At 44.7% G+C, this 25,474-nt stretch overlaps 5 protein-coding genes and 2 long non-coding RNA genes across 13 annotated transcripts; 4 read left to right on the top strand and 3 right to left on the bottom strand.

The window, feature by feature from the left end:
• Window positions 1-416: 416 nt before the first annotated feature.
• sut2 (sugar transporter 2) lies at window positions 417-10,970 on the bottom strand. Its single transcript, XM_070212879.1, has 5 exons — window positions 10,833-10,970; window positions 2,957-3,240; window positions 1,142-1,742; window positions 767-1,088; window positions 417-716 (listed from the first exon to the last, which is right to left on the bottom strand). Exons 1-5 carry the CDS (start codon window positions 10,857-10,859, stop codon window positions 463-465), a joined length of 1,488 nt encoding a protein of 495 aa, XP_070068980.1. The 5' UTR covers window positions 10,860-10,970; the 3' UTR covers window positions 417-462.
• On the top strand, window positions 2,840-3,577 carry LOC138912330 (uncharacterized). Its single transcript, XR_011417858.1, has 2 exons — window positions 2,840-2,944; window positions 3,002-3,577. It is a non-coding gene; the product is annotated as an uncharacterized lncRNA (long non-coding RNA).
• On the bottom strand, window positions 3,992-10,974 carry sut1 (sugar transporter 1). Of its 2 annotated transcripts, none has more exons than XM_017138273.3 (7): window positions 10,833-10,974; window positions 6,779-6,883; window positions 6,561-6,721; window positions 5,539-6,133; window positions 5,267-5,479; window positions 4,731-4,833; window positions 3,992-4,490 (listed from the first exon to the last, which is right to left on the bottom strand). In XM_017138273.3, exons 1-7 carry the CDS (start codon window positions 10,857-10,859, stop codon window positions 4,237-4,239), a joined length of 1,458 nt encoding a protein of 485 aa, XP_016993762.3. In that variant the 5' UTR covers window positions 10,860-10,974; the 3' UTR covers window positions 3,992-4,236. The 2 variants fall into 2 exon arrangements, with proteins under 2 accessions (XP_016993762.3, XP_016993761.3); XM_017138272.3 differs by lacking the exon at window positions 10,833-10,974 and adding an exon at window positions 7,963-8,345.
• Window positions 9,248-10,819, top strand: slv (sugar transporter SWEET1). The gene is made up of 5 exons (XM_017138276.3): window positions 9,248-9,429; window positions 9,505-9,582; window positions 9,980-10,209; window positions 10,268-10,443; window positions 10,514-10,819. The coding sequence occupies exons 1-5, from the start codon at window positions 9,353-9,355 to the stop codon at window positions 10,631-10,633; spliced, it is 681 nt and encodes a 226-aa protein (XP_016993765.1). The 5' UTR covers window positions 9,248-9,352; the 3' UTR covers window positions 10,634-10,819.
• Window positions 10,975-11,446: 472 nt separating the features above from the next.
• Vps28 (vacuolar protein sorting 28) lies at window positions 11,447-12,242 on the top strand. Its single transcript, XM_017138265.3, has one exon. It carries the CDS (start codon window positions 11,530-11,532, stop codon window positions 12,160-12,162), a length of 633 nt encoding a protein of 210 aa, XP_016993754.1. The 5' UTR covers window positions 11,447-11,529; the 3' UTR covers window positions 12,163-12,242.
• Window positions 12,243-12,757: 515 nt separating this feature from the next.
• On the bottom strand, window positions 12,758-25,365 carry lig (ubiquitin-associated protein-like lingerer). 6 transcript variants are annotated; one of them, XM_017138257.3, is made up of 15 exons: window positions 25,304-25,365; window positions 22,844-23,249; window positions 22,606-22,783; window positions 20,201-21,603; window positions 19,693-20,117; window positions 18,906-19,013; window positions 18,720-18,824; window positions 18,499-18,599; window positions 17,302-17,825; window positions 16,137-16,271; window positions 15,949-16,074; window positions 15,632-15,883; window positions 15,273-15,428; window positions 14,327-14,359; window positions 12,758-13,887 (listed from the first exon to the last, which is right to left on the bottom strand). In XM_017138257.3, the coding sequence occupies exons 2-15, from the start codon at window positions 23,219-23,221 to the stop codon at window positions 13,789-13,791; spliced, it is 4,023 nt and encodes a 1,340-aa protein (XP_016993746.3). In that variant the 5' UTR covers window positions 23,222-23,249; window positions 25,304-25,365; the 3' UTR covers window positions 12,758-13,788. The 6 variants fall into 6 exon arrangements, with proteins under 6 accessions (XP_016993746.3, XP_070070254.1, XP_070070256.1 ...); XM_070214153.1 differs by having other exon boundaries at window positions 15,638-15,883; XM_070214155.1 differs by having other exon boundaries at window positions 17,398-17,825.
• LOC138912810 (uncharacterized) lies at window positions 24,704-25,092 on the top strand. Its single transcript, XR_011418370.1, has 2 exons — window positions 24,704-24,909; window positions 24,972-25,092. It is a non-coding gene; the product is annotated as an uncharacterized lncRNA (long non-coding RNA).
• Window positions 25,366-25,474: the final 109 nt, after the last annotated feature.

The following is a 25,474-nucleotide window of genomic DNA, read 5'->3' as shown; positions in this document are numbered from 1 at the left end:
ATTACCCATATACGTTGACAAACTTTTACAAAATGAATAATATTTGCAATCACTTTCATTGGTAAAATTAGTAACAGAAAATATAAAAATTAAATATAAAGACTAAATAAAATTATAGTCGAACAGGCATAAATTCAAGATCCAATTTCTTTGTCACGAATAAAATCTCTTAACTAAAAAATTCATATAGTGCCGTTTGTTATACGCACAAGAAAAGTTTTGGTTTGTTTTAACTTTCAATAGAATAAAAGAGTTAGTCATAAAGTGTTGAATTAAAAGCTTAAAGGTAATTTCAAGGTAATTTAATCCGACTCATTTAAATTTTCTCTCTAATGATTTAGGGCCATTAGGGTCTCTTGCTAATTTAATTGGTGCTAAAAATACAAAAGTAGTTAAGTTTTTTAATGGAAGACCAGCTTGTTTAATTGATTGATTAAATCTATAAATAGGCAATTAGACACATCAGTTCCGTTTGGAGGCGAGGCCATGGCTCATCAGCGGCTTGACATCCTTGGGCTCCCGACCGCGTGTCTCCGGCAGGTATCGCCAGGTGAGCAGCAGGCAGTAGAGGCACACGCACATGCACGGGATGAAGGCGAAGGAGCTCCAGACACTCTGAAGCAAAGGAAAGCACATGCCCACAAGGAAGTTGCCGATCCACGAGAACAGGCTGCCCATCGACATGGCCACAGCGCGAGGCGAATCCTCAAGGAGCTCTGTGTAAAAAGTTAATATTATAAAGAAAATATTAAAAATCTATACAAACCTGAGCCAATGAAGTAGGCAATGGGACCCAGACCCAGCTGAAAGCCCAGTATGAATGTAAGGATGAAGGCGGCACAAAAATAGGTAAGGATTGTGCTTTCGGATCTTTCCAGGAAGAACAGTCCCAAGGACATGGCTAGGAGGGCCAGAGCACAAGTGGAGCAGGAAATCATCATCAGGGGGCGACGTGGGAACCTGCGGATCAGTAGTGGTCCTAGAAGAGACGTACACAGATTGAAGCCCCCGATTCCCAGGTTTAACCAGGTGGCTGCTCCTGCCGAGAAGCCAGCATCCGTCAAAATGGATAGCGAATAGAAGAATATCTGAAAGGTAAATTTTTTAGGATTAAATTTGAAAAGGGCCCTAAAAAACTCACTGCATTGATGCCACTTAGCTGTTGGGTGGCTTGGAATGAGCAAACAAGCAGCAGTGGTAGCCACAGTTCTCTATCTCCCACCACCGAGCAAAAGGAACTAGCTTCGGAGCTGGCCTTCGCCTCCAGAGTGGCCTTCATCTCGATCAGTTCCTGACGCACTTCCTCCTCAGCGTGCCTTCCGCGCAAACGCAGCAGAGCCTGTTCACTGGCGGCGGAGTCCCGCTTGTGCAGGTAGAGCCATCGCGGACTCTCCGGGAACCACCAAAGAAGCAGCAGCGATGGCATCACCAACAGGCTGTAGGAACTGAGGGCATAAGGCCACAGTTGCTCGCTGCCCATCATGTGGGACAGGGTGAACACCTGGGCGAGGAGAATCCCTCCGGTCACTCCGATGCAGGTGAACACTCCGACGCTGCCGCTGAGCTCCGAGGGAGCGGACTCCAGCAGATACATGGGCTGAGCGGTGAAGATGAGGGCGGATGCGATGCCACCCAGGAAGCGACCGGTCATCAGCATTTCCAGCGATTTGGCCTCGCGGCACCAGGTGAAAAGGATGCCGGAGATAACAAGTAGGACGCCGCTGATAAGCAGACAGCCCTTACTGGAAGTAAAGAAACAGTTACATATATCTTTATCCAATTTTCTAAAATTAAAAATTGTAAGTCATACTAATTTAACTAACTTTTTATACCCTTGCAGAGGGTATTATGATTTCAGTCAGAAGTTTGCAACGCAGTGAAGGAGACGTTTCCGACCCCATATATATATTCTTGATCAGCATCACAAGACGAGTCGATCTAGCCATGTCCGTCTGTCCGTCTGTCCGTCTGTCCGTCTGTCCGTCCGTCTGTCCGTCTGTCCGTCTGTCTGTTTCTACGCAAACTAGTCTCTCAGTTTTTGAGCTATCGGGACAAAACTTTCGCAAAAGTCTTCTTTCTATTGCAGGTAGTATATATGTCGGAGCCGACCGGATCGGACAACTATATCTTATAGCTCCCATAGGAACAATCGGAAAAAAAAACTTTAAAAAATTCTAGCTTCGGTGTTTTTTGAAATATTACCTTCTACTTTTGGGGATGTTATTTTTTAAATATTTCTGAATTTCGAATTAATTTTTTTAAAAATCGGACTACTATATCATATAGCTGCCATAGGAACGATCGGAAAATTAATGGAAAAGTAATAGGAAATAAATTCAAGCTTCTTTGGTCTTTATTGTATTATCTTCTACTCTAGGATATGACTCTTTTTAAATATTTCCGAATTTCAATTTTAATTTAATCAAAATCGGACGACTATATCATATAGCTGCCATAGGAACGATCGGAAAATTAATGGAGAAGTAATAGGAAATAAATTCTAGCTTCTTTGGTTTTTATTGTATTATCTTCTACTCTAGGATATGACTCTTTTTAAATATTTCCGAATTTCAATTTTAATTTGATCAAAATCGGACGACTATATCATATAGCTGCCATAGGAACGATCGGAAAATTAATGAGAAATATTAGAAAATTGAACATTTTTGCGATTTGTTAATTAATAGGAATGATCTGCAAGGGTATATAAGCTTCGGCTGGCCGAAGCTAGCTTCCTTTCTTGTTAGAGATATTTTTAAAACATGTTTTTATCGTATTATATGTCAAATGTCAAATCAAATGTCTCAATTAAATAAAGAGCATAACTTAAGAGAGACAAGGGAAAATGTAAACTTTTTCAAATGATTCATCAATGATCATTAAATCAAATTTTGGCTAAAGACATTGATACTATTTTCGAACGCCTAGCTATATATTATTTTTAGTAAGCCCTTACCGGCCATATTTGTCGCTAACCAAAGCACTAAAGCACGATCCGCAGATGCCTCCAATCAGGTAGATGGACACAATGCTCGTCCAGAGGATGTCCAGCTGGCCGGCAGTGACGATGGTGTCGTATTCGGTGGCCAGGATGTCCTGGCACCATTGCTTGATGATCTCCGCCGGGGCATTGAGGACCCCGAAGAAGTAGCCCACGGGAACCGTGGTGCCCAGCGTTACGGCGATGCAGATGAGCAGCAGGAGCGGAGTCCACCCATTGATCCTGGGCGGGGTCACGTGCTGCAAGGAGAAGCAACGAGATTCACGTGATTAGCACTTGGCGCAAACGAAAGACTTAAGCAACAAACTCGTCCCGGATGAAGGAGAAAGCGTTAAGAAGTGGTCGGTAGTCACCATTACAACAACCATGGCGATGGAGCGATGCTGGCACGCCGAAAGCTAAACCGAAAATGAAACGCATCCGGACGTTCGCTCAAAACCATTCGACAGCTTTGTTGAGTCATTCGCGCCGCTTGTATATCAACCACATAAACACATCTTCACTTTGCTTACTCCGGACGGGGAATACGTTTACAGCCCATAACCAGCCATAGATAAATTCAGCCTTTTTGTCTTACGACTACTTCTTTTCTTATCATTGACACGGGACACGTTTGTTTGTTCTAACTACTACCTGTGGGAATACATCAATATTTTCATACTCTTTCGCATTCGATCAGAGAGCTTTGGTCTTAGACAAACAGGTTTTATTAACCGACACTTAGGCGTTAACAACAGACAGATCAGGCAATATTTAAATCTATTTTTTAAGGCAGATTACAACAATTTGGCAAATATCTGGCCCTTATTCATCTAACCCAACGCCATGGAAGGGCATCTAGAGACGGCGCAGCGCGGCTCTTTCTGATCAACAATAAATCTAATTAACAGAGTATTACTTTGCGCTCCGTCCCAAGGCATTTTAATTGAACTTGTGCAGTGATAAGGGGACGGAGCGCTCGAAGCTTTCTTACAGGGTGACTCTTAAAGATAGTTCCATTCTCGCATTTATTGGTTTGTACAAAAGAACTTACAGACTAGGCGGCAAATTACAATTAGTTAGAGCAATTCGACCCTGAACAATGTGGACTCCGGCTTATTGTCGGCATTTACAAAAGGCACGTGACTTGGACGAATCATTGTGAGTGGCCCACTGTGCCAATGGAGTTAAGTCCTATTACCACATATCACCGGCTACTTAAGTCTAATGGTAAGATGAGCCCACTGGGCCAGGTCTCATTTGACCTTGGAGCGGAAGCACTTCGATACGAGTGGCGCCACCTCCGAGGGATCGCGTCCCCGCGTTTCCGGCAGATAGAATTTCGTCAGCAGGAAGAGCAGCACACAGGTAATGGAGAAGGGCAGGAAGACAAAGGCGCCCCACGCGTTCTGCAGCAGGGGGAACGAGATGCCAATTATGAAATTGCACGTCCACGAGGCGAGGCTGCCCATCGACATGGCCACGGAGCGGGGAGCCACCTCGAACAGTTCTGCAAATTGGAGAGCACAAATCGAATCAGTTAGAGGTCCAAAAATAAACAATACATCCAATTATAGAGTCAGCGTGTCTGGGAACGTCTCTGATGGACGTAAGCAAATGTGGTGAGAGCCATTGAACCCAATTCGATTCCAATTCCGCCTCAATTGCTGAAACTTGAGGCTGCTGTCCCAGTCACGATTAATGGAGCTATTGGAATGCACATAAGCAATGGAGTCACGCGACAAATTACCTGCGCCAATGAAGTAGGGAATGGGACCCAGTCCGAATTGGTAGAAGAATATATAGCCCATGATGCAGACGATGCAGGCGATCGCAAACCAGCTGACTTGGTCCTGTAAAATGAATTCATTTGGGTTAAAATCCAGAGAAATCAATATGTGATTCAAGAAAAAAACTATACAAAAAAAAACATGTTACCGTAAAATCGATACGGCCATGTAAATTTCAGGTCATGCTAAACCCATATCGTTTTTACATGAAGTACTCTTTTCGACCAGGTCAAATTTACGTGGCCACATATCAAATTATTATTAATCTTAAATAATGTAAAATTGATATCGATTTTTTTTGAATGTAGTAAATTTCTACGCAGAACAGAAGTATTAAAATTTGCAAAATAATTAACAAAATAAAAAGGATTTGTTAGAAAAAAAATTTTAAATGAATAAATCTTTTTAGAACCAATTTCTTTTTTAAACCAATGACAGTTTTTCTACAGTTCCTTAGTTTCGCTTCATACAGATCACTGAATGAAAACAAACTTACAATGTAGTACAAAACAAAGGCGATGGTGAAGAGGAAGATGGAGCACAGGGCGCAGGAGAACATCATTAGAGTTCGCCTATTGCATTTGGCCATCAGCAAAGGTCCAAAAAGAGAGACAGACAGATTCAGGCAGCCAGCACCCAAATTGGCCCACTGGGCATTCACCGTAGAAAGTCCAGCCTTCTCGAAAATGCTGACCGAGTAGTAGAATATCTGAAAGCCAAAATTCCGATTAAAAAGGATCATTAAATAGGAATAGTCCCACCACTCACCGCATTAATGCCCGACAATTGCTGACCGCCGTGGAAGCAGCACACAATGATCAGAGGCAATGTGAGGCGAGGATCACGCAGCACATCACAGAAGCTGCTGGTCTGGACCTTAGCATTGGCCTCGGCCTCCATCTCGGCCATCTCCTGGGCAATTAGCTCATCCTCATCCTTGCCACGCAGGCGTTGCAGCTCCCGCCTGGCAGCCGCACGATTTTCCTTGACAATATACAGAAACTTGGGGCTCTCGGGGAACAGGTACGATGGCAGGTAGCAGACCAGGATCAGAACCATATATGCGGACAACGCATAGTGCCAGAGTTCCTCGGTTCCAAAGACATCGGCAAGACTGCACACCTGACCCACGACCACGCCCCCAGTCACACCGACGGCGACGAAGACTCCCAAAGTTCCGCGTAGCGCCAAAGGAGCCACCTCGGATAGGTACATGGGCAGGGTGGCGGTCACGAGGCCGGAAGCCAGACCCACAATAAATCTGCCGATCACCAGCATCTCCACAGAGCTGGCTGCCCGGCAGAAGAAGAACAGCACCGCTCCCACGGTGAAGAGGGCGCCGCAGATGAGAAAGCATGCTTTTCTGGAAAAGATAAGGAAATTATTTATTACTCAGAGGGTGGAATGTTTCTTTAAGATTCGTATCAGGGGAAGTTTGTGCCTTATTAGTTATTAAAAAATAATTTTTAATTAGAAACTTCACAACGTTACAATCTTTTTGTTATAAAACATAACTTATTTAAGAATTTAACTATTTAAAACTAAATATGGAATCTTTTTGGTACTTTACATAAGTAAACCCACGATACAGTATTTTAAATAAGAACAAGGAAATTGTAAATTAAATAGTAGTTTATACCGTGTCCACCTTTTCGAAGCCCGCACTGTAATTGATATGGCATAATACCGACCACTTCTGAATGGTGTGCTTTGATATGAGAATTAGTTGGCGGATTATGGGCACTTGAGAAAATCCAAGGGGCTTATCTACTTGATTAATAGCTACATACCTGCCGAATTTATTGGCCGCTCCAGCTCCGCCCAGCGAACCGATGGCGCCTCCGACCAGGAACACAGAAACGATGCAAGACCACAAGAGATCCAGACCATCCGTACTGAGCGTACTGCCATAGGTTTCGTATACGGTTTGGTTACACCAAACTTTCATGAGCTGTAAAGATAGGGGTTTTGGTAACTGGGTTCCGTTGACCGACTGGGTATATCTTACCTTGGAGGGGGCGTTGATAACGCCAATGCAGTAGCCCGTGGACACGGCGCCGCCAAATGTGGTTGCCAGGGCCACCAGCAGCAGGAGATTGCCCCATCGTGGTTTCTGCAAGAGTTCCAAGCAAATTTAGTTATACTGCCAAAACATTTCCCCTAATCGTGCTCAAAATTTGGACCCTGATAGTGCGATTTAGTGCGTCATTGTGCAGGGTCATTTTGAAATTCGAATTACCTTATCAGAACTTTCTGGTTAATTCCCGCTTTGCCCCAATCTGTATAATTGACGCTAATTACGGCTAATCTTGACCCAAGGGCAAAACTTTCCATTTCTCTGCAGGAGCATTTGGGATCAGATGCGATCAAACGGAATACTATTTATAGGTAGAGTGTTCTAATTGAATAAGCGTCCGCAGGCGGTGTCTCTTTATAACTGATAAGAAATGACTGAGAATTCAGCTGATTATACACACTGGGTGATCGGTTTGTTTGCCAAAATAAAAGCGCCGGTACCAAAGTACTCGTACACAGTATAGGTCAAAGATACACTACTAAAGTAGAAAACTTATTCACGTTTACGTACTATGTTAGATACTCGGAAATATTTACTTTGCTGATAATTTGTGTTGCTCACTGGTGATATAAAATAATTAAAAGTGCACAACTATATTTCGAATAACTCCTATGCCAACACGTTACATCATATTTCAAAATTCCCTTTGTCATTGAGTCTAAAAAAACCAATCATATTTGGTATCATAAATGTAATCATATCATATGTTCTTGAATATCTACAATTTTGTCCCACACTGTGTGTATATTGCTCATTGTCAACATAGGTTCCACTGTATATGAATCAACCATATGTTAATACGTTGTGTCTAAATGTGCATGTATATAAAAATATATTCGACTTTGAAAACAACCAAGAAAGAAAATAAAATATTTAGAAGAGCAGAAGCCAAGTAAATTTACACACAAAAACAAAGCGAAAGAGTACAAAAATATTAAAAATAAAATGCGTGAGATAAAAGAAGGGAAAACAGCATCCGGGGAGAGAGAGAAAAACAACGTCATCGGGAGAAAACAAAGAAAAGGTGCATGTGCAGATACAACAGCATTATTGGTGGTAGGTAGTTAGGCGATCTTCCCGCTCTCTCACCTGAAGTATCGCAACTGGAATCTCACCTGGTTGGTTTCCGTCTGGGCCGTTAGAAGTTCCACTCTTGTGGGCTGCGGGTACAACTGTTGGGCCTCCGCCTGGTAATTTTTACTAGCCATAATTATGGACTTTGCCTGGTAATCACCACTTATTTGAGGGAACACTTTTTAAGGCATTCGGAACAAACGCGTGCGGTGTGTGCGTGTTGACACGGTTAGAACAATTGTTAACAATTGGCGGTAAGGTAAGGTAATCGGGTTTCGAATCAGTGTTGTGTAACGGGCAGCGTATGGGGATTCTTATTCCCGATTTGGAATAACAATCACAATTGTTATTCCAGCAGTGCACATGGGATCGAATCAGAGCGTTGTGTTATGGCTGCGTTGGAGTCGGGAGCGCGACTAAACGACAGCTGAGCAGCGTGGTTGGTGGAGAAAAAGCTTTTGCCAAGAACGAACAACAACCACAACAAAATTCTGGTTGCCGGCAACAGATAAGCCCAAAATAAAAGACCCACCGAAGACATCATACCCTTAAAAATTGTTCGAAACTCATTTGCCCCTTAAGATAGCTTAGGAAATGAAGTTTAGTTTGACAATCTTATGACGTTTGGTGACCCCGTTTCAATAGTATTCAGATTGGGATAAATTTGGCCCAGAAGTGTTGAAAAGTAGCCATTCGGGTTGAAATGTACATATATTTAAATCATATTAATAATTACATTTAATTAACATAAATTCTAAACAGCCCACGAAATTATAATACTCTTTACAAGAGTATAAAAGCTTTTGCTCGCATATTGTTGCCAGAGTGGTATGTCAAAAATTTAGCAATTGGTGGCACGAAAAGTTAATAAGTAAAGGGCTTCTAAAGATTATTTATTAATAAATAAAAATAAACATAAAAGAGAGAAGAAATAGTAAGTTCGGTGTGTTGATTTATTGCCGTTATTAAACTGTATCACATTTTTTGTCAAATCTGGCAGCACTGTTTCACCCATTTTTAAAAATACGCGCGTTGGTCATTAAATTATCGATATCAATGTTGGTAGTAAATTGTGTTTATGGAAGTGATGTGTAACTTATCGTGACACGAACTTAGTTTAAATTATTTGTAAATTACTAGTTTATTTACTAGTTTATTTAATTTAATCAAAGATTTAATAAATTAAAAATATGACACTAGCAGTTTCGCACATAATAGCAATTTAGGTTACTCAAAGAGTTTTAAACAAGTTAAAATCAAATACATAGGTTTTTTTTCATGCCCGTTTGGGCACGCAGCCATCACTGGTCGTGAGTGCCATCTCTACGACCTCGACCAGCTGTTCACTTTTTTGTTGACGTTGTATTTGGAGGCGCATCGTCTTTTACCACCGCTTAAGTTTAGCCGAAGCTATTAAGGAGATCGATCGCTATGTCGGCGGTGGCCTACGACTCCCTGCTGTCCACGACGGCGGTGATCAGCACCGTCTTCCAGTTCCTCTCCGGCGCGTAAGTTACGGAACTCCATAAGCCGTTGGAACTTACAACATCCAAAGTAAATACAATTGTTTGCCTTACTTGCAGCATGATATGCCGAAAGTACATTCAGAAGAAGAGCACGGGAGACTCTTCCGGAGTACCCTTCATATGCGGCTTCTTATCGTGAGTAGAAAGAAACTGCCGACTTGGCACTACTGAGATAAATTCGAATTGGTCGCGGTTGACGAGACGATTTTGTTGGGATTTTACGGGGTGAACCATATAAGAAGGAGAGGTTTAAGTCTTAAAATACGATAAATTTAACTATGAAGAGAATGTATCAGCATTGATATAATCCCTCTTTTAAAACCATCAAAACTACGAGAAAACCCACCTTAATATTTAACTGTAAAATCCTTAAAGTAACAACGAAAATTGGCAGGAATAAGCAGCATGCATAGTTAATCCCTGCACGATTTTAATATTCTCACTAATTGTGGGAACTTTGCCTGCCTGGCTGGCAATTCACCCTTGCTTTTTGCGATTACAATCTTAAATGAATTGAATTTTATTTGAACAGGTGCAGCTTTTGGCTGCGCTATGGAGTCTTAACCAACGAGCAGAGCATTGTGCTAGTCAACATCATTGGGTCGACGCTTTTTCTGGTCTACACGCTGATCTACTATGTGTTCACCGTCAACAAACGTGCCTGTGTCAAGCAGTTTGGCTTCGTTCTGACCGTACTGGTGGTGGTCATCGTATTCACCAATCGACTGGAAGATCAGCGCGATCGAATGATACACGTCACAGGTTAGAGCACGTTTCTAAGCCAAAGTCAGGTGTGCTAAGTTCCGAAATACATTTTCAGGAATCGTCTGCTGCATCGTGACCGTGTGTTTCTTCGCCGCCCCGCTGGCCAGCTTGTTGCATGTGATACGGGCGAAGAACTCGGAGAGCCTGCCCCTGCCCCTGATAGCCACGTCCTTTTTGGTCAGTCTGCAGTGGCTAATCTACGGCATACTGATATCGGACTCGTTCATCCAGGTGACCCACTTCCCACGGCTGCCCAGACAGCGAATTACTGACGGTGGCCGTTGTTTGCTTTGCTTTTCAGATACCCAACTTCCTGGGCTGCATACTGTCGCTGCTGCAGTTGGGCCTGTTTGTCCTCTACCCGCCGCGGAGTTATTCCGGCCATGGTTACAAGCTGGTCGAACAGGCGGTGCCGTTTTAGGGAACCGATACCCCACAGCCACTCATTTCGCTTTGGCATCCGAGCGTTTCGCATACAGGATTTATATTTTAGTATAACTTTATGCTGCTTGCTTTGACGCCAAGCTTATTAACTATAGACATACGTAATAGTAAGCCTATATTTATTGTAAAATATTTATTAAACCCCGAAGAATTGCCTCGAAAATGCCGCTACTTACGTTGCCTTGCTGTTCGGTGGCGCCCATTTTGATGTGAGGTCTGGAAACTGTATTCTTAATGGGCCAAATCACAGAAAATCGATTGAGTAACCGAAACACTTGTTAATCCAATCTGATCGCGCAGCCCCGAGTTCGTTTCGGCCAGGTCTGAACAGATTGCGAGCGGATTGCTGACTGCGGGAATAACAATACGTGAACCCAGTGCACTTTGCTGGGCTGCGGTCAATGGTATCGATAAGCTGATATGCTGATATTCCGGGCCATAAACTGGTAAATTAAGCGACCGTTGATTTAATGAAAATGTTCGATGGCTAGGGGGTGAGGGGGAGGTGTGATCAATGAAAACGCCTTGTCTTAATTCGATAATAGTCCTTATCGGCGTGCGTGGAATTAACCAGTAAACATGCAATCAGATAAAGCGCTAATCTTTATTTGTCCACCAGAAAACTCCCAGCATCGATAAGGTGCTTTTTTGGGGGCGGAAATGATTGAGCGGGATCGTAAATATTTTGTTTGAATAAATTCAAATTTGAACTGGACAGACTGTTAGCATTGTGGTGTTTACCAATACTGGGTACACTTTATCGAAGAACGATAGGCAGCGATAGGTTTGGCCAATCATTGCTTCTCCACCTCTATTTGTGAATCACTTCATTGTTTTTCCTTAAAACCAGTTATTAATTGAGCCAAAACCAGGATGCAGGATCAGAGTCCCGAGCTGTACGAGGAGGTGAAGCTGTTCCGCAACGCCCGCGAGCGCGAGCGGTACGACAACATGGCCGATCTGTACGCCATCATCAACACAATCCAGCAGCTGGAGAAGGCCTACATCCGCGATTGCATTACGCCGCAGGAATACACGGCAGCCTGCTCCAAGTACCTGGTCCAGTACAAGGTGGCCTTTAAGCAGGTGCAGTGCGACGAGTTCCCTTCGGTGGAGACGTTCGTCAAGAAGTTCCGCCTGGACTGCCCGGCAGCGCTGGAGCGCATTCGCGAGGACCGACCCATCACCATCCGCGACGACAAGGGCAACACCTCCAAGTGCATCGCCGAGATCGTATCGCTGTTCATCACCATCATGGACAAGCTGCGCCTGCAGATCAACACCATGGACGCCCTGCAGCCGGACGTCAAGGATCTGGCCGACAACATGAACCGCCTGTCCCTCATCCCGGAGGACTTTGACGCCAAGCTGAAGGTGGAGAAGTGGCTGGGCAGCCTGAACGAGATGCAGGCGTCCGACGAACTGAGCGAGGGCCAAGTCCGCCAGTTCCTCTTCGACCTGGAGTCGGCGTACGCGGACTTTAATAAGCTTTTGCACAGCCAGTAGCGGGCCATTTCTCATTGTTTACATTTATCTATAAATTTAAATAGCATATTCCGAATTAAACAAGTTTTATATATACCTAAGCGAACCGAGAGCATTTCGTTTAAAAGGATACTTATACTTCTCAACCAATTTGAGGTCCTAACAGATTGTGTGCTTCCTGCAATCTTGTTCCACTTCAAATAAAGTATTTACTGGGATTATAATATAAATTACTAAAAAATCACTGATGGGACAGCTTTATCTTGTCGCAGTCAATAGTTGTATTAGAGCATTAAAAGAATCCGTGGTTAAATGCTTGGTAAAACTCCAAGTACATTATGATGACTTTAGAATTTTAACTGAGTCCATCGTGTCACCTGACGATTTTTTCCTTTGTCCAAATTGTTGAGCTTTGTCTTTAAATGAAATTACTATGAAGGTTCGAGTTTCTTAACAAGAATGGCAAGCAAACTTTTTTTTTGGATGTTTATTTCCATACGCTTTAAAAAATTCCAAAATAAAGTCTAAAAATAACAGCAACTAATTTGTATCCATCCCATTCCCCTTTTTTTCAAACATTCCAACAGATTTCTGTAAAAACGTCAAGGTGATTGCCTTTTTTTTGCATTTTGTTTGGATTTAATCGTATCTTCTTTTTTGTATTTAGTTTAAATATTAAGGTTATAATTATACATATAAGTTTAAACCGATTACAATAATTAATTTTTGTTTGTTTTGTTTTTTTCTCATTCACGTTATGTTTGTGGTTTTGTTTTCTTTAATATATATACTTGTATTTTTAATTTACTGTTCTGCTCTTTCCAGTTTCTCTCTTACGCTCTTAAATCTGTTAAATCGTTTTACGCCTTTAATAATTAATAATTGTTACTCTTTATCTTTGTAAATTTATTTGTATGCAATGTGAAAATGGTACTTGGTATATTTATGCGGATGTTGCTGTATGTTTTCTTTTATTTGTTTCATTCTTTGTTGTGTGAGGGAGTGTGTGGTTGGTTTTCGGAGTCGCCTCCGGCAACCTGAAACACCTTCATGCTGTGTGTTTTAATGCGAGTGTGGTGTGTGTGTTTGTTTTGTTTTGTGGCTGAGGGGAGGGAGGGAGGCGTGGTCAGGGCGCTGCTGGGCGGCGCCTTTACAGTGCGTTCGTAGTAAAAACGTTTCTTATTAAGTAAAGTATGATCGCTTATCTTCGTATATTAGATAATCCTCCTCCGACGCTGGCGAGGATTTCTCGCTCCCCGCCACGTCGGCGAGTGCTTGTTGTTGTTGTGGTGGCGGCTGTGGTTGCTGCCGCTGCTGCTGCTGCTGTTGCGGTTGCTCCTTGACGAGCATTAGTAACTGGCCGGGAATACCCGGCATCGGCGATGTTGTCGTCACTATTGCTGCTGATGGCGTGGTGGTGGCATCTATGGTCGTTGTGGTGGTGCTGGCTGCTATTGTGGTCACTATCGTGTTGGTGGCATGTGTGATGGGCAGTGCCCGGAGATTGCTGGCACTGCTCTTGCTGTAGATGTGGTGAATGGGTGTGGTGGTTGCGGTTGTGGTGCTGCTGCTGCTACTGCTGCGAAGGCTATAGAAGTCGCTCGCTCGGGCGATCTGCAGGGGCCGCCAGATCGTGTTCTCCGGAAGCTAGTTCTGTCCGGTCCAGTACGAGGGCGAGTAGCCTTGCTTGCCGGCCGACTTCGACTGGCTGGTCGACTGCTGGCGCTGTCCGGCACTGTTCGAGTCCTGCAACAGATACGAATGGGGATCAGTAAGCATGTCAAACGAGTCGCGGATTGATTGATGCTGCCGCCTTCCCAAGCAGAATATATTCCGCTTCTTTCGGACTCCGCTCGGCCATCCATACACAAATGTGGGTTAACATATATACGCAGTTACGGTTATAAATACACATATTCGCTGATTATATACACGGCAGATTTATAGTATAGTATATAGGCACATGAATGGATATGCTTCGGATTACGGCACGACCCCTTCGGCAAACGATTCCTTCTTTTCGGCACCGCTTCTGTGGGATTCATGCAACTAGAGACTAGATGATATAAAACAAGATGTGATGAGAAAGATTACGTGGGGGTGAGGCATGCGTGGGTGGGTTAACATTGTGCAGTTCACCAAGAATTAAGCAACTTTAACACGTGATTACAACAAAGGAACTTACCCGGCGGGATGAGCTATGAATCCTGCCGTCCATCTAATTGTTGTCCCATAAAAAAATCAAAAGAAATTATAAAGAAAAGTCAAACAATAGAACAATTTCATGCATTTTTACAATTCTCTCTCTCACTACTCTCGGATGAACTATTAAATTCCGAATTCAGCCAACTAACTTCCCAAGGAGAATAGGATATTCTCCTATTTAGGCAGGTGTTCCAAAACAAAGTACAATAAAATCAGAAAATGCATGAAATGTAATTTGTTAGTAACGATCACAGGTGAAAGAGTAAAGGTTTTAATGGAGGACAAAAATACTTTAGATGTGTTACACAGGAAAAAAGCGCAAGTAACTGTGAGTAGTGGTGTACAAAATAGGATTAATGATTGTATATGTGCTGTTAGGTACTTTAACAATGGGTTAACTAAAAAATTTACAAATACATGCAGTGGTTCAACAAAATCAGCTTCAAAGCTGCGAAGGAAAAAACAAAATTAATTGAATATCAAGGTTTAGTATTTCGATATGTGATGTAAGCGCATTAAAAGACATAAACCAAAACATAAACGCAGTCAACGAAAGTAAAATGTTATTGCGGGTGATTCAGCTACGAATGGTGCAAACTGAAATTTGTGTGTGAGATAGGACGAGATGAGTTTCCCTAAGCACATCAGTCGGCAAAGAAGGTAATGCCGCTAACATCGTCCTGATAGCTGCCGATACTCTGCTCATAGCTATTGCAATGCGACCTGACAAGTTGATCCTGGCACTGGACAGGATGGTCGGTTTGCCAGATCTGATGGTATGTAACCTCCGGACCATTCTCACTGATAAGAACATGATGGCCCTCCGCCCCTTCGTGGTATGTAACTTGAGGGCCATTCTCGCTGATGAGCACATGGCCCTCCGCCCCACCGCCTACAACAACCTGGAGTGGTAATTCGGAATGTACCTGATGGATGGGTTGATGGATCATATTGTGGTGTCCGGCCGCTGGCATCGGCAAGTACATGCCGTACGGCTGAGCCGAGGTGCCGCCAGCCGTCTGTGTGTTGGGCATGTTGAACGGCGGCGGAGTTCCGGAGTGGAAACTCTGCTTTTCATACGACTGCAGAAAAAAGAAAGTAGAAAGATCAATTGTAGACCAGTCGCGAAACCTTGTTTTAACCAGGGCTGTGAATTCTTGTAGTTTTCTTGCCTAAATAATGGTTAAGGCGAATGTTTTCCAATCAAGCATTACGTTCTTATACCGAATTATGGGTCGGGAGAACCCCAATCTCGGTCCACAGCCCTGCTTATAACCATACGTACATTAACCTTGTTTAGCGCCACGTGTCCCTTCCCGTACATAGAAGAGGTCAGATCGGATCCAGTGCCTGCCTGCGACTGGTTGGACACTGCCTGCGTTTTGCTCTGCTGGTTCACGCTCGACGAATAGCCGCCCTTGCTGTAATCCTGCGTGGTCTGCGAGAGGGTGTCGTAGCTGGTCGAACCGTAGCCCGCGCTGTACGAAGGTTTCGGGAACTGTTGACCGGAGGCAGTGTTGGCTGCCGGTATCTGTTGCTGTTTTTCGAATCGGAGAAATTACTAAATGCATACGGGGTTTGATTGAAATATCAAAAGCTTACTGGATAAATGGCGGGCGTGCCATATTGGAAACTACCGGGCATCACATTGCCGCCATAGAAGTAGGCATAAGGAACATTCAGCATGGGCGCACTTGAGCCCGCCTGTTGCGACATTGTGCTGGAGACCTGAAGAAAAATCAACAAGTTGAGTCACCACCTCTCCGCAAAAGTCTAAGCTCAATACTCACATTGCCGACCGGACTGGAGTTATTGTCAGTGCGAGCAAAGCGTCCGTCATTCATTGCTGAATACGTCACAGAGCCGAGGTTGTCTCGTCCAGCTCCTAAACTGGCCGGCGGGTAGTTCAGGTCGTAATATCCCTGCTGCAAACGAGAATGATCACATTAGGTTGCAATCAAAGGAGCAGGCGTGTGTGTTATAATGGCTGTGAAGATGACGGATGCCACTTTGACAGACTTTGGGCTTGCAACAAATAGAAGCGTTCTACAAGGTCTGGCAAAGCAGCGTGCCGATAACAAACGAATAAATGTATATACAAGTCAGATGTAAGGTTAAAAATCGGAAAACAAACAAAATATAATGGTTAGGAAAACGAATAAAATGGGTGAGTCGAGCATAGATTCAGGAAACGGTTTTCTACTTATTAGGGATGCAATCCATTTGTTTAAAAATTATAATAAATTGTACATAAATGTACTTTTACTTTAGGGAGATTTTAATAGTCAAATTTTCGAAGAAAAATATGTTTGAGAGATTTAGTTTGGTTTTGCATCCTTAATTTTAACAAAAAATAAAATGTAGATAGCAAAAAGGATAAGTAGGATTAGTTTTTGGTTAATTTGGAGTGTAAAGCAGAGCCTGGAGGATAAGCAATACATATGGATGGTTTTTGTTTTTTTTGATGATGATGATAATGCCAGGAATGTGGAATCTGGATGGAAACGGAAGCGGATAGCGGATGGTTTAACGAAATTAAAGTGCAAGGTGGCGAAAGAAAGTGTCAGCTTATTTACACAATCACACACACACACAAACAGACATGTAGGAGGTGGTATTAAGGACTTGATCACAGACATATCGCGGTAATATGTTATTATGTACAATGCACGCTGAGAAACGAGAAACGGTTAACGGTTAAAAGTGGGAGGCCGCAACGTCAACGAGCCCGGATCCGGAACAACGATCTCAACCAGCAGCGGGAGACGAGCAGTTGTCGTATGCGTTTTGAATGGAACTAGGACTTGACTAATGCGAAAACGTTGTAGCGAACATTATGGGAGGATATTGATACGATTACTGATTGATTAGAGACGGTTCGATTGATTGGTCGGTTGCATTCTTTTTTGTAGTTGTTGGTTTGGTATTTGCTTTTGCTTTTCTCCATGAACTCACCACATGTGGCACTCTCTGTTGCATCATTTGCAATTCCTCGTAGGAATACACTGGTTGCTGATAGTATGGCAATCCAGTCTGAATATATTGACTAACCATTTGGATGTTGGTGGGCACCAAGCCGCTGCCGCTGCCACCACCACTACCAGCACCACCAGCACCCGATGCGCCGCCGACGCCGCCGGTGCTCGCTCCCGCACCTGGTCCGCCAGCGTTGCCCGCCGTTGTGGCGACACTGCCACCGCTGCCGCTGCTGTTGCTGCTGCTGCTGTTCTTGTTGGTCAGCGAGGCCAGCACCGCAGCGGTGGTTCCCGTGGCTGTCTGGGCAACGGCAGCCGCTCCCACCGAGCTGGCGCTGCTGCTGTTGTTGTTCACATTCACACCGACGCTGGCCGCGCTGCCACCGGCCACGCCGACTCCACTACTTACGCCGCTCTGGCTGACGCCTCCGCCCACGCCGGCCACGTTGCCGCTCGCAACGCCCGCCGTCACATTGCTGACCGAGCTGCTGCTGCTCACGTTATCTGGGGAGATCGGAAGAGTATGGAATTAAATGTGGTACAATATCAATAGAGGCTAATCGACCACTTAATATCTATCTATAGTCTACAAAAGTTCATACTTCAGGGAATTCTAGTCATTCAGTCATTTCACATACTGTGAAGAATTAGCTAACTTTCAACATGAATTCACATGAAATTAAAGGCTGATAAGAATTTTCTTTACTACAAGTTTGGTCTAATTTTTTGTTTTGCTTAGGAAAAAAATGTGTACATTAGCTTTATACAGCTGAGAGAATTTTAATATGCGATCTCGTGGCACGTTGTTAAACCACTGAACCTTGAGACTTAGTTAGTTTCTTGAATCATTGCTGATTGCGATTACAGTTCTAACTTAAGAAATCTAAAAGTGCTAGTCAAAAGTTATACAAATACACTCATAAAAATTAATATCTAAATTTTAGAAATCTCGCCATAAATCGGTCTAAATTTAAAAATAGAAAAAAAACGTCTTGTTACTAGAAAATTTACCTTTGAATATAGAAAACCTTTCTAGATGAAGAAAATTCAAGAAAGAACTTTCTAGATTTTAAGGAAGTTCTTCGATTTTTTTTATGAGTGTAGTGAATATTACTATTCATTTCCATCAACAAGTTTTAAGGTGCTACTAAGGTGTTTACTCTCTTGGATTACTTACTGTTCGAAACGACTGCCTGGTTAGCACCTGCCTGTCCGCTCACCGCACCACCGTTGCCCGTGCTGCCGCTGCTGCTGCTGACGCCGCTGCTGGTGGAGACACTGAAAGGTCAATAAGATCAACGTTTAATGCTACTGAACATGCACCAGGGGGTTGGGTTAGTCGGAAACCGGGGAGAAGGGTGGAAGCGGAGCATGCAGAGCGGGGAGCTTCGCTCTTACCTGTCGTAGTGCGCTGCACTGCTGGCCGTGGTCGCATCCTTGAGCTTGGCGCTGGCACTGAAATTCGCGTACTGCGAGGACGCGTTGCTCGCACTGCTAGCAAACCTGAACGGGCAAGAAGCCGCAATTAACCACAATGGAACGTGTACAAATCAAGGAAGGGGAATCGTCGCCTTTCCTACTTACCCGCTGCTGTTGGACAGTCCAGTGTTGCCATAAACACTCTGGCTAGACTGGTAAGCACTTTGTGGTGTCGAGTATCCGGATGTAAGGTAGGCAGAGCTCGCATTGCCGCTGTTAAGTGCGGAGTACGATTGCGGGTTGGGTTGTATTGTTTTTGGTTTTGATTTTGATTTGGGGCATGAGCGAACATTAAACGTGTTAGGAGAAAAGAGAAACAGTAAAAAATGAGGATTAGCTTCCTTTCGGATGGTGCGGATTGTTAGGCAGAACTTGCATACAAAAAACATAAATAAACTTCAATGAAATGTTAGCGTGGGTAGCCGAAGCTTTAAAAGTAACCTCCTAGAGTTGTTAGTTATTTTTATAATTGCTTAATTAAATGGCCTTGCACGCGGAGTCTTTATAAGTTGAACTAATTTTCATAGCAACAACTAATCATTCTTCAATATTACTAATACAAATATTTCTGGTGCCATCGGCAAATTATCAAAATCAACAAGATAAAATTGGATTAAAAAAAAGCAAATATTAAAAAAACATTCAAAAGCTTTGCTTTTTTTAAAATATGTATTGGTATAAATGCTTAGCAGCTTATGCTCTTATTTTGAAACTATTTTTAGTTTAATACTTTAAGGCTTTAAGCTTTAAGGCTAAAAGAAAATAAGCAATTTTATAAAAATAAATAACTCTTGATTGACCACAAAATGGGCCGTTTTAAGCATAATTAAAACGCAGGGGTGGGCTAGAAACATAAATATGAACCAACAAACGAAGGTAGATCTTAGCATACCTTGTGCTGTTTTGGCTGCTGCTGCCTCCGACCGGAATGTTTTGCGTTGCCGCTCCTCCGCCGCCCGCTACCGCACCTGCACCGCTCTGAGCCCCGCTGCCAGCCTGCTGCTGGTAGGAACTGGGCTGGTACGAGCCGTATCCCTGCTGCTGGTAACTGCTGGCCACCGAGCTCTGCACATTCGCGTAGGTGGAGCTGCCATAGCCGCCGGGCGCCGTGGTCGGATAGCCACTGGCAGTCTTGCCCGCTCCACTGCTCTGGTAGGCGTTCTGATAGGCGTTACCACTGCCGGCCGTCTGTCCGTAAGGATCGCTCTTGGCCAGCTGATCGAGCGCCGTGGTGGCACTAACCGCCGAGCTAACGCCCTGCTGCTGCTGTTGCGCCGTCGAGCGGCTCGTATAGCCCGCTGCACTCAAGGCATCGCTCTGTAAAGGCGGAAAGTTATAGTTATAGAACAAAAGTGATACAAAATAGAGTTTAAATTTAACAAGAAAGAAGATATACTTACAATCTGAGAACTCTGCAGACCCGCCGCCAGCGTCGCCTGCTGTTGTTGCTGGGATTTGCTCTGGTAGTCATCTGGCTGCTGTTGCTGCTGCTGACCATCAATGCTAAAGCCCGATCCAACCTTCTCCGGCAGAGCCTCGAAGCCATCGTCCGTGCCAAAATCCAGAGCGCCGAACTGCACGTCCAGGTAGCCAATGTTGTTCAGAGCATTGTCCCCGGGCATTTCGACGGCACTGGCCGGGATTTTCGAAGGCGGTGGCAGCTTGACACGCGCCCTCCGCACCTGCGGCTGCTGCTGCGACTGCTCGCCAGTGCCAGCTCCTGCCGCCGTTCCCGAGGCGAACACGTTGGCATACGTGTTGGGGTACTGACTGCCGCTAGTTTGCGAGTAGGCAGCCACGGGACTCTGCGCATAGCCCGCTGGCGCCGGCTGCTGTACCGCTGCGGAACCTGGACTGACGCCCTGGCTGGCCAACGAGTTGAAATACTGAGATTGCTCGACCGACAGCGTAGCCGACGGCTTGATGGGCGTCGTCTGCTGCTGCTGCTGGAGTTGCTGCTGCTGCTGTTGGGCCTGGTGCACCAGCGTGGCGGCTGCTGAGGCGGCGCTTGAGAATGTGTCGGGAGAGGCGGAAACAAAGGAGGACGGCGTGCTGCCCGCTCCTCCGCCGGCAGCTGCGCTCGCTCCCGTTCCCGCTCCCGACTGCGTGCCCTGGGACTGCAGCTGGGGCGGTGGATTGCTGACCGCTGCGCTGTACTGCAGCAGAGGCGTAGTCGCCGAGCCGGTCAGCGTTGCTGGCGGTGTGACCGGCACGGGTCCGCTGCTTGAGCTCTCTTCCAGCCCCTGCTGCACCAACTGGTGTTCGAGACCCGGCGGCGCCGATATCTCGCTGCCAGCCGACGTAGAGCCACCGGCACCACTAGCCGCGGTACCGCTCACCACGCTGGCAGCGGTTTGCGTTGCCAGGTTGCTGGTCGTGAATACCTTGCTGTCCTTGAGCGAGCCCTCGTACTCCTCGTTGTTCCAATCGCCCCAGGCATCGTCATGGGCCTGCTGCTGCTTCTCGGCGTTCTGGGCAATGGTGTTGTCCCACAGCTCCACCTCGTGGTGATCCTCATTGGAGTTGCCACTGCGACCTGGTCCATAGCCACCGCCAGTGCCTCCGCTGCCGCGATCGCCGCGTGGACCGCCGGTGCGTCCGCCCATGCGACCGCCACCACGGCCGGAACGCGAGACGAAGCCACCGCCGCGTCCACCGCCTCCGGGTCCAGTGCGTCCACCGCCGCCGTTGCGCTGCCCGCGATAGTTGTCGTTGGCCCGATCGTCACCGCGGTCGCCGCCAGAGCGAGGTTCACGAGACTCGCGCTGGTTGCGTTCGTTCTCGCGTGTCTCTCTTCCGCGCCCTAGAATTTGGGAGAGATCAAGTCTTAAGTTAGTTATCGAAGGGGGAGGAAAGTTAAGCATTTACTAAAATAGTTTTATAATTAAACTCCCAGTTTTTAAGAAAATAATACTACCAATAACCAAAACTGTTTTTAGACTCTAGATTCTAGAGTATTACAGTATTACAATAAAAACTATAAATCTCGAATCCCTCACAGATTATGACGAAGATTTTTGATTATAAATGCTAGACAGCATTTTTATAATTATATTCCTAGTTTTAAAGAAAATAATCAGGGTCCGTAAATAACAGTTATTTGTGATTTTTATTTTAAAAGGCCTACTGAGATTTGTACAAGTTTTAATCAACAATTTAACTGGTTTTTATGCACTTTATAGACATGAACAAATAACTCTTTATTTGCTTTCCAGATTTGTTGAAATTCATATACTTTGTGGACAAGAGTAAAAAGAACGTTATTTTTGACGTTTAAAACCAAATATCACAGTAGTCTTTTTAAAATAAAAATCACAAATAACTGTTATTTACGGTCCCTGAAAATAATACTTCCAATAACAAAAACTGATTCTAGACTCTAGTTTCTAGAGTATTACAGTATTACAGATCTTAATAAAAATTACAAATCTCAAATCTTTCATAGAATATGACGAGAATTTTGGATTATAAATGATAGACAGCGACCAATAACAAAAACTGTTTCTACAGTATTACAGAATTACAGATCTTAATAAAAATTATAAATCTTCAATTTTTTATAGAATATGACGAAGATTTTGGATAATACATTTTAGACAGACATTTAGTAAATGAGCGGGAGTTTTTAAGAAAATAATACGACCAATAACAAAAACTGTTTCTGGACTCGAGATTCTAAAGTATTACAGTATTACAGAACTTAATAAATATTTTAAATCACAGAATATGACGAATATTTTGGATAATAAATTCTAAACAGCCATTTAGTAAATGAGCGGTAGTTAGGATTAGGACTAGAACTTACATCCACGACTGTCGGTGGAGCCGCGGGTGCCACCGCGATTTGAGCTGCGGTTCCGTGACTTCTCCCGCCTGTCCGCATTCGCATTGCCATCGGCCCAATCGCCATCGCCAGCGGCGCCATCGGCCGCGGTATTTGCAGCCTTGTTCTTGCGCTTCTTCTCGTACTTGGCAAAGGCGCCCTGCAACGGATTCAATTGAGTAACTGGGGAGGTAGGAAAATATGCAGTTGTTGAACTGACCTGCGGTAGCTCCTCGATCAAAAAGTTGGCCGCTGCCTCCAGGTCGTAATCGCACTCGTTGAGGGCACAGCAGACCTCCTCCTCGGAACGTTGGGTCATGGTCAACAGGAGGGTCACCTTCTCGTTGATCTGCGGATCCTCTGTGGTGCTATTGGTGATCTGGGCAATGCGCAACTGTTCGGTGGTGGCCTTGGGCTGGGCCTTCTCTGGCTTGTCTGTCTTGCCGGCATCCTGGCCGCCCTTCTTGCCAGCGGCCGCAGCATGTGAGACTCCGTCGTGCCCGGTTCCTCCTCCGCCGGAGTTGCTGGCATTTGACTTTTTCTGGTTGCGGGTGTGGCCGCCGCCTCCTCCGCCGCCTGAACGAGTTTGTGTGCTCATCTCTATGTACACTGTATATACAAATTAGCTGGAAGGCGCAAAAGAAGCAATACACGATATTAAAACCAGGGGATCTAAAATCTGACTGATATAATTATAGGTCTGTGCTGACTGATTTTGAAGTCAATTCTCTGGGATAGACGTATACTTCAACTAGAACTTTACTCTGCACACAAGACACTAGGATAAAATTCGAATCTTTTAGATAATCGTGATTACTTATCACTGATTAGTAGGTCAAAGGCCTTCAATTCATGGGTTAAGATTTTGGAAAACCCACAATTTTTAGAATGATGGATTCAGTGTAGAGAAATGGCAAAACCGAATACCAAATCCAGGTCATAGGCTCTCATATATAGAAATGTACTAAAATTCTGGTTATATCCAGTTCAGATGAATCAAACAAAAACCAAGACTGAAAACTACTCAGCGTTTCCAAGTTTATGCTTTCAAGAAGCCAATCCGAATTTACGGTTCATATAAATATTTTTAGAAATGGTAGCCAATGGAATGGAAACACGACTTTAAAAAGAGTGATAATATCTAAATAGTTTGGCTTGCCAATATTGGTGATAAAGTCCCACAATCCAGACAGATTTTATCTACGGATGTGTGGAATTGCAAAACAAGTGCCCGAAAGAGAGCCGCAAAAGAAAAGCCAGCGAGATGAGAGTTCAATGTACATTTAATAAAAGAGAATGAAAGAACGCGAACAAACACACACTCACACACCGACACAAAGGTGCGAGAGAGGGACGGAAGAGCGTACGCACAAACAAAGCCAGCATTCAGAAATAACAAAAATTAATGAAAACGCGGTGTCGAGGGGGCGGAAAATGTATTGGCAAAACAGGTAACAGGGGTGGGCGAGAGGGGGCAGATGGCGGGGTACGTGACCGAGACGCATCCAAGCCGAAACGTCAGCCGCTTTTCCAAGGGGGGTGGTTCATGGTAAAGAGAGAGCGGGAGAGGCGACCCCGATACCAAGTGCATATCTGAATCACTAAATTTTTGTTGTCAAAACAGTTTTATCAACTTTTGCCGTGAATAACGCCTTTCCATGCATTATTCATACACACACACACACGCGAGAGCTACTGCACACAATCAAAAGACCGCTGCCGCCTTCACTTTGCCATCAAGTTTCGCACGTCCGCCAAAATATGGAGATTTCGCCCACGGGAACCGGGAAATGGGAACTGCGATCCGGGACCCGGAAATTACTTAATGTCAATTGCAACGGGGATCGCGGGGACCGACATACACAAAAATTGATTTATAACTCCTTGGCCTCGCTTCGGTTTTTCGCTTTCGCTTTTGTGCTCGCTCTTCTGCATCTGCCCTATCGGCGTCTCCCTCGCACCCGCACCCGCACGGGCGAACAGTGTTGCCAGGTGCGAGGGCAGTGGACAAGGCTGGTAAACTAACCATCAATTGGAGCACATAAGTACTGTTAAATATTTTAGGATGTGGGTGCTGGAAGGGACAATCAATATTCAGTACAATATTCGCACAAAAACACCCATTCCCGGCAGAACTTGGCAGGGACACATCACTGGGCCCGGTCCGGCACTCGGCAACACTGAATGCGAGGGCATTGAAACCGAATGAAGCGCACAAAGCGGAATGCAAAACCGGATAAAGTGGCGTACACTGCGCCGAAAAACGAAATGTACGCCGCGCCGTTGGTAAATCACATTCATTTCTGGGCATTCCCGGGAGGATAATGCGTTTGCAATTGCTCTTTTAGCAAAGAACGGGAAATATCGCTCTAATATTATCAAGTCAGCCCCAGCCATGTGCACATACTTCGACGCCATTTCTGCAACGCCACACTAGCCGACTCTTTCGCTCTTATGTAAACCAAGGGACCCAGTAATTGACGGCGACACCGCCGCTCCAGACAGCGGCAACTATTGAATTTTCAACCAAGTTTTGCGCTGTCAGGGCGCCGAGAGTCGGGTCGAAAATACATTACACAGGTGGGGGGACACTTAAACTACACTTTGACACCTAGGCAGGCTTTCGGTAACGGCTTTAAATCGGGTAAACAAATTTTCAAAACGGAGCCACACACAATACCTGCAAATGCGCCGAGAAACGCACTTTTAATGTGACCTTGCTGTGAAGTCAATCGATTGGCTATTTATCTACGCATGCAACCCTGGGCTCGCGTTGCTCCAGCCTAGCAGTGACTCAAACCGTTCTGATTGTTTTTTAAATTTGAATTTATTTCTGCCATTGCTCGACATT

Source organism: Drosophila takahashii, chromosome 2R (genome assembly GCF_030179915.1).
Source record: "Drosophila takahashii strain IR98-3 E-12201 chromosome 2R, DtakHiC1v2, whole genome shotgun sequence".
Lineage (NCBI taxonomy): Eukaryota > Metazoa > Arthropoda > Insecta > Diptera > Drosophilidae > Drosophila > Drosophila takahashii.
Note: the sequence above shows the minus strand (reverse complement) of the source record. Positions and strands in the feature narration are given on the sequence as shown.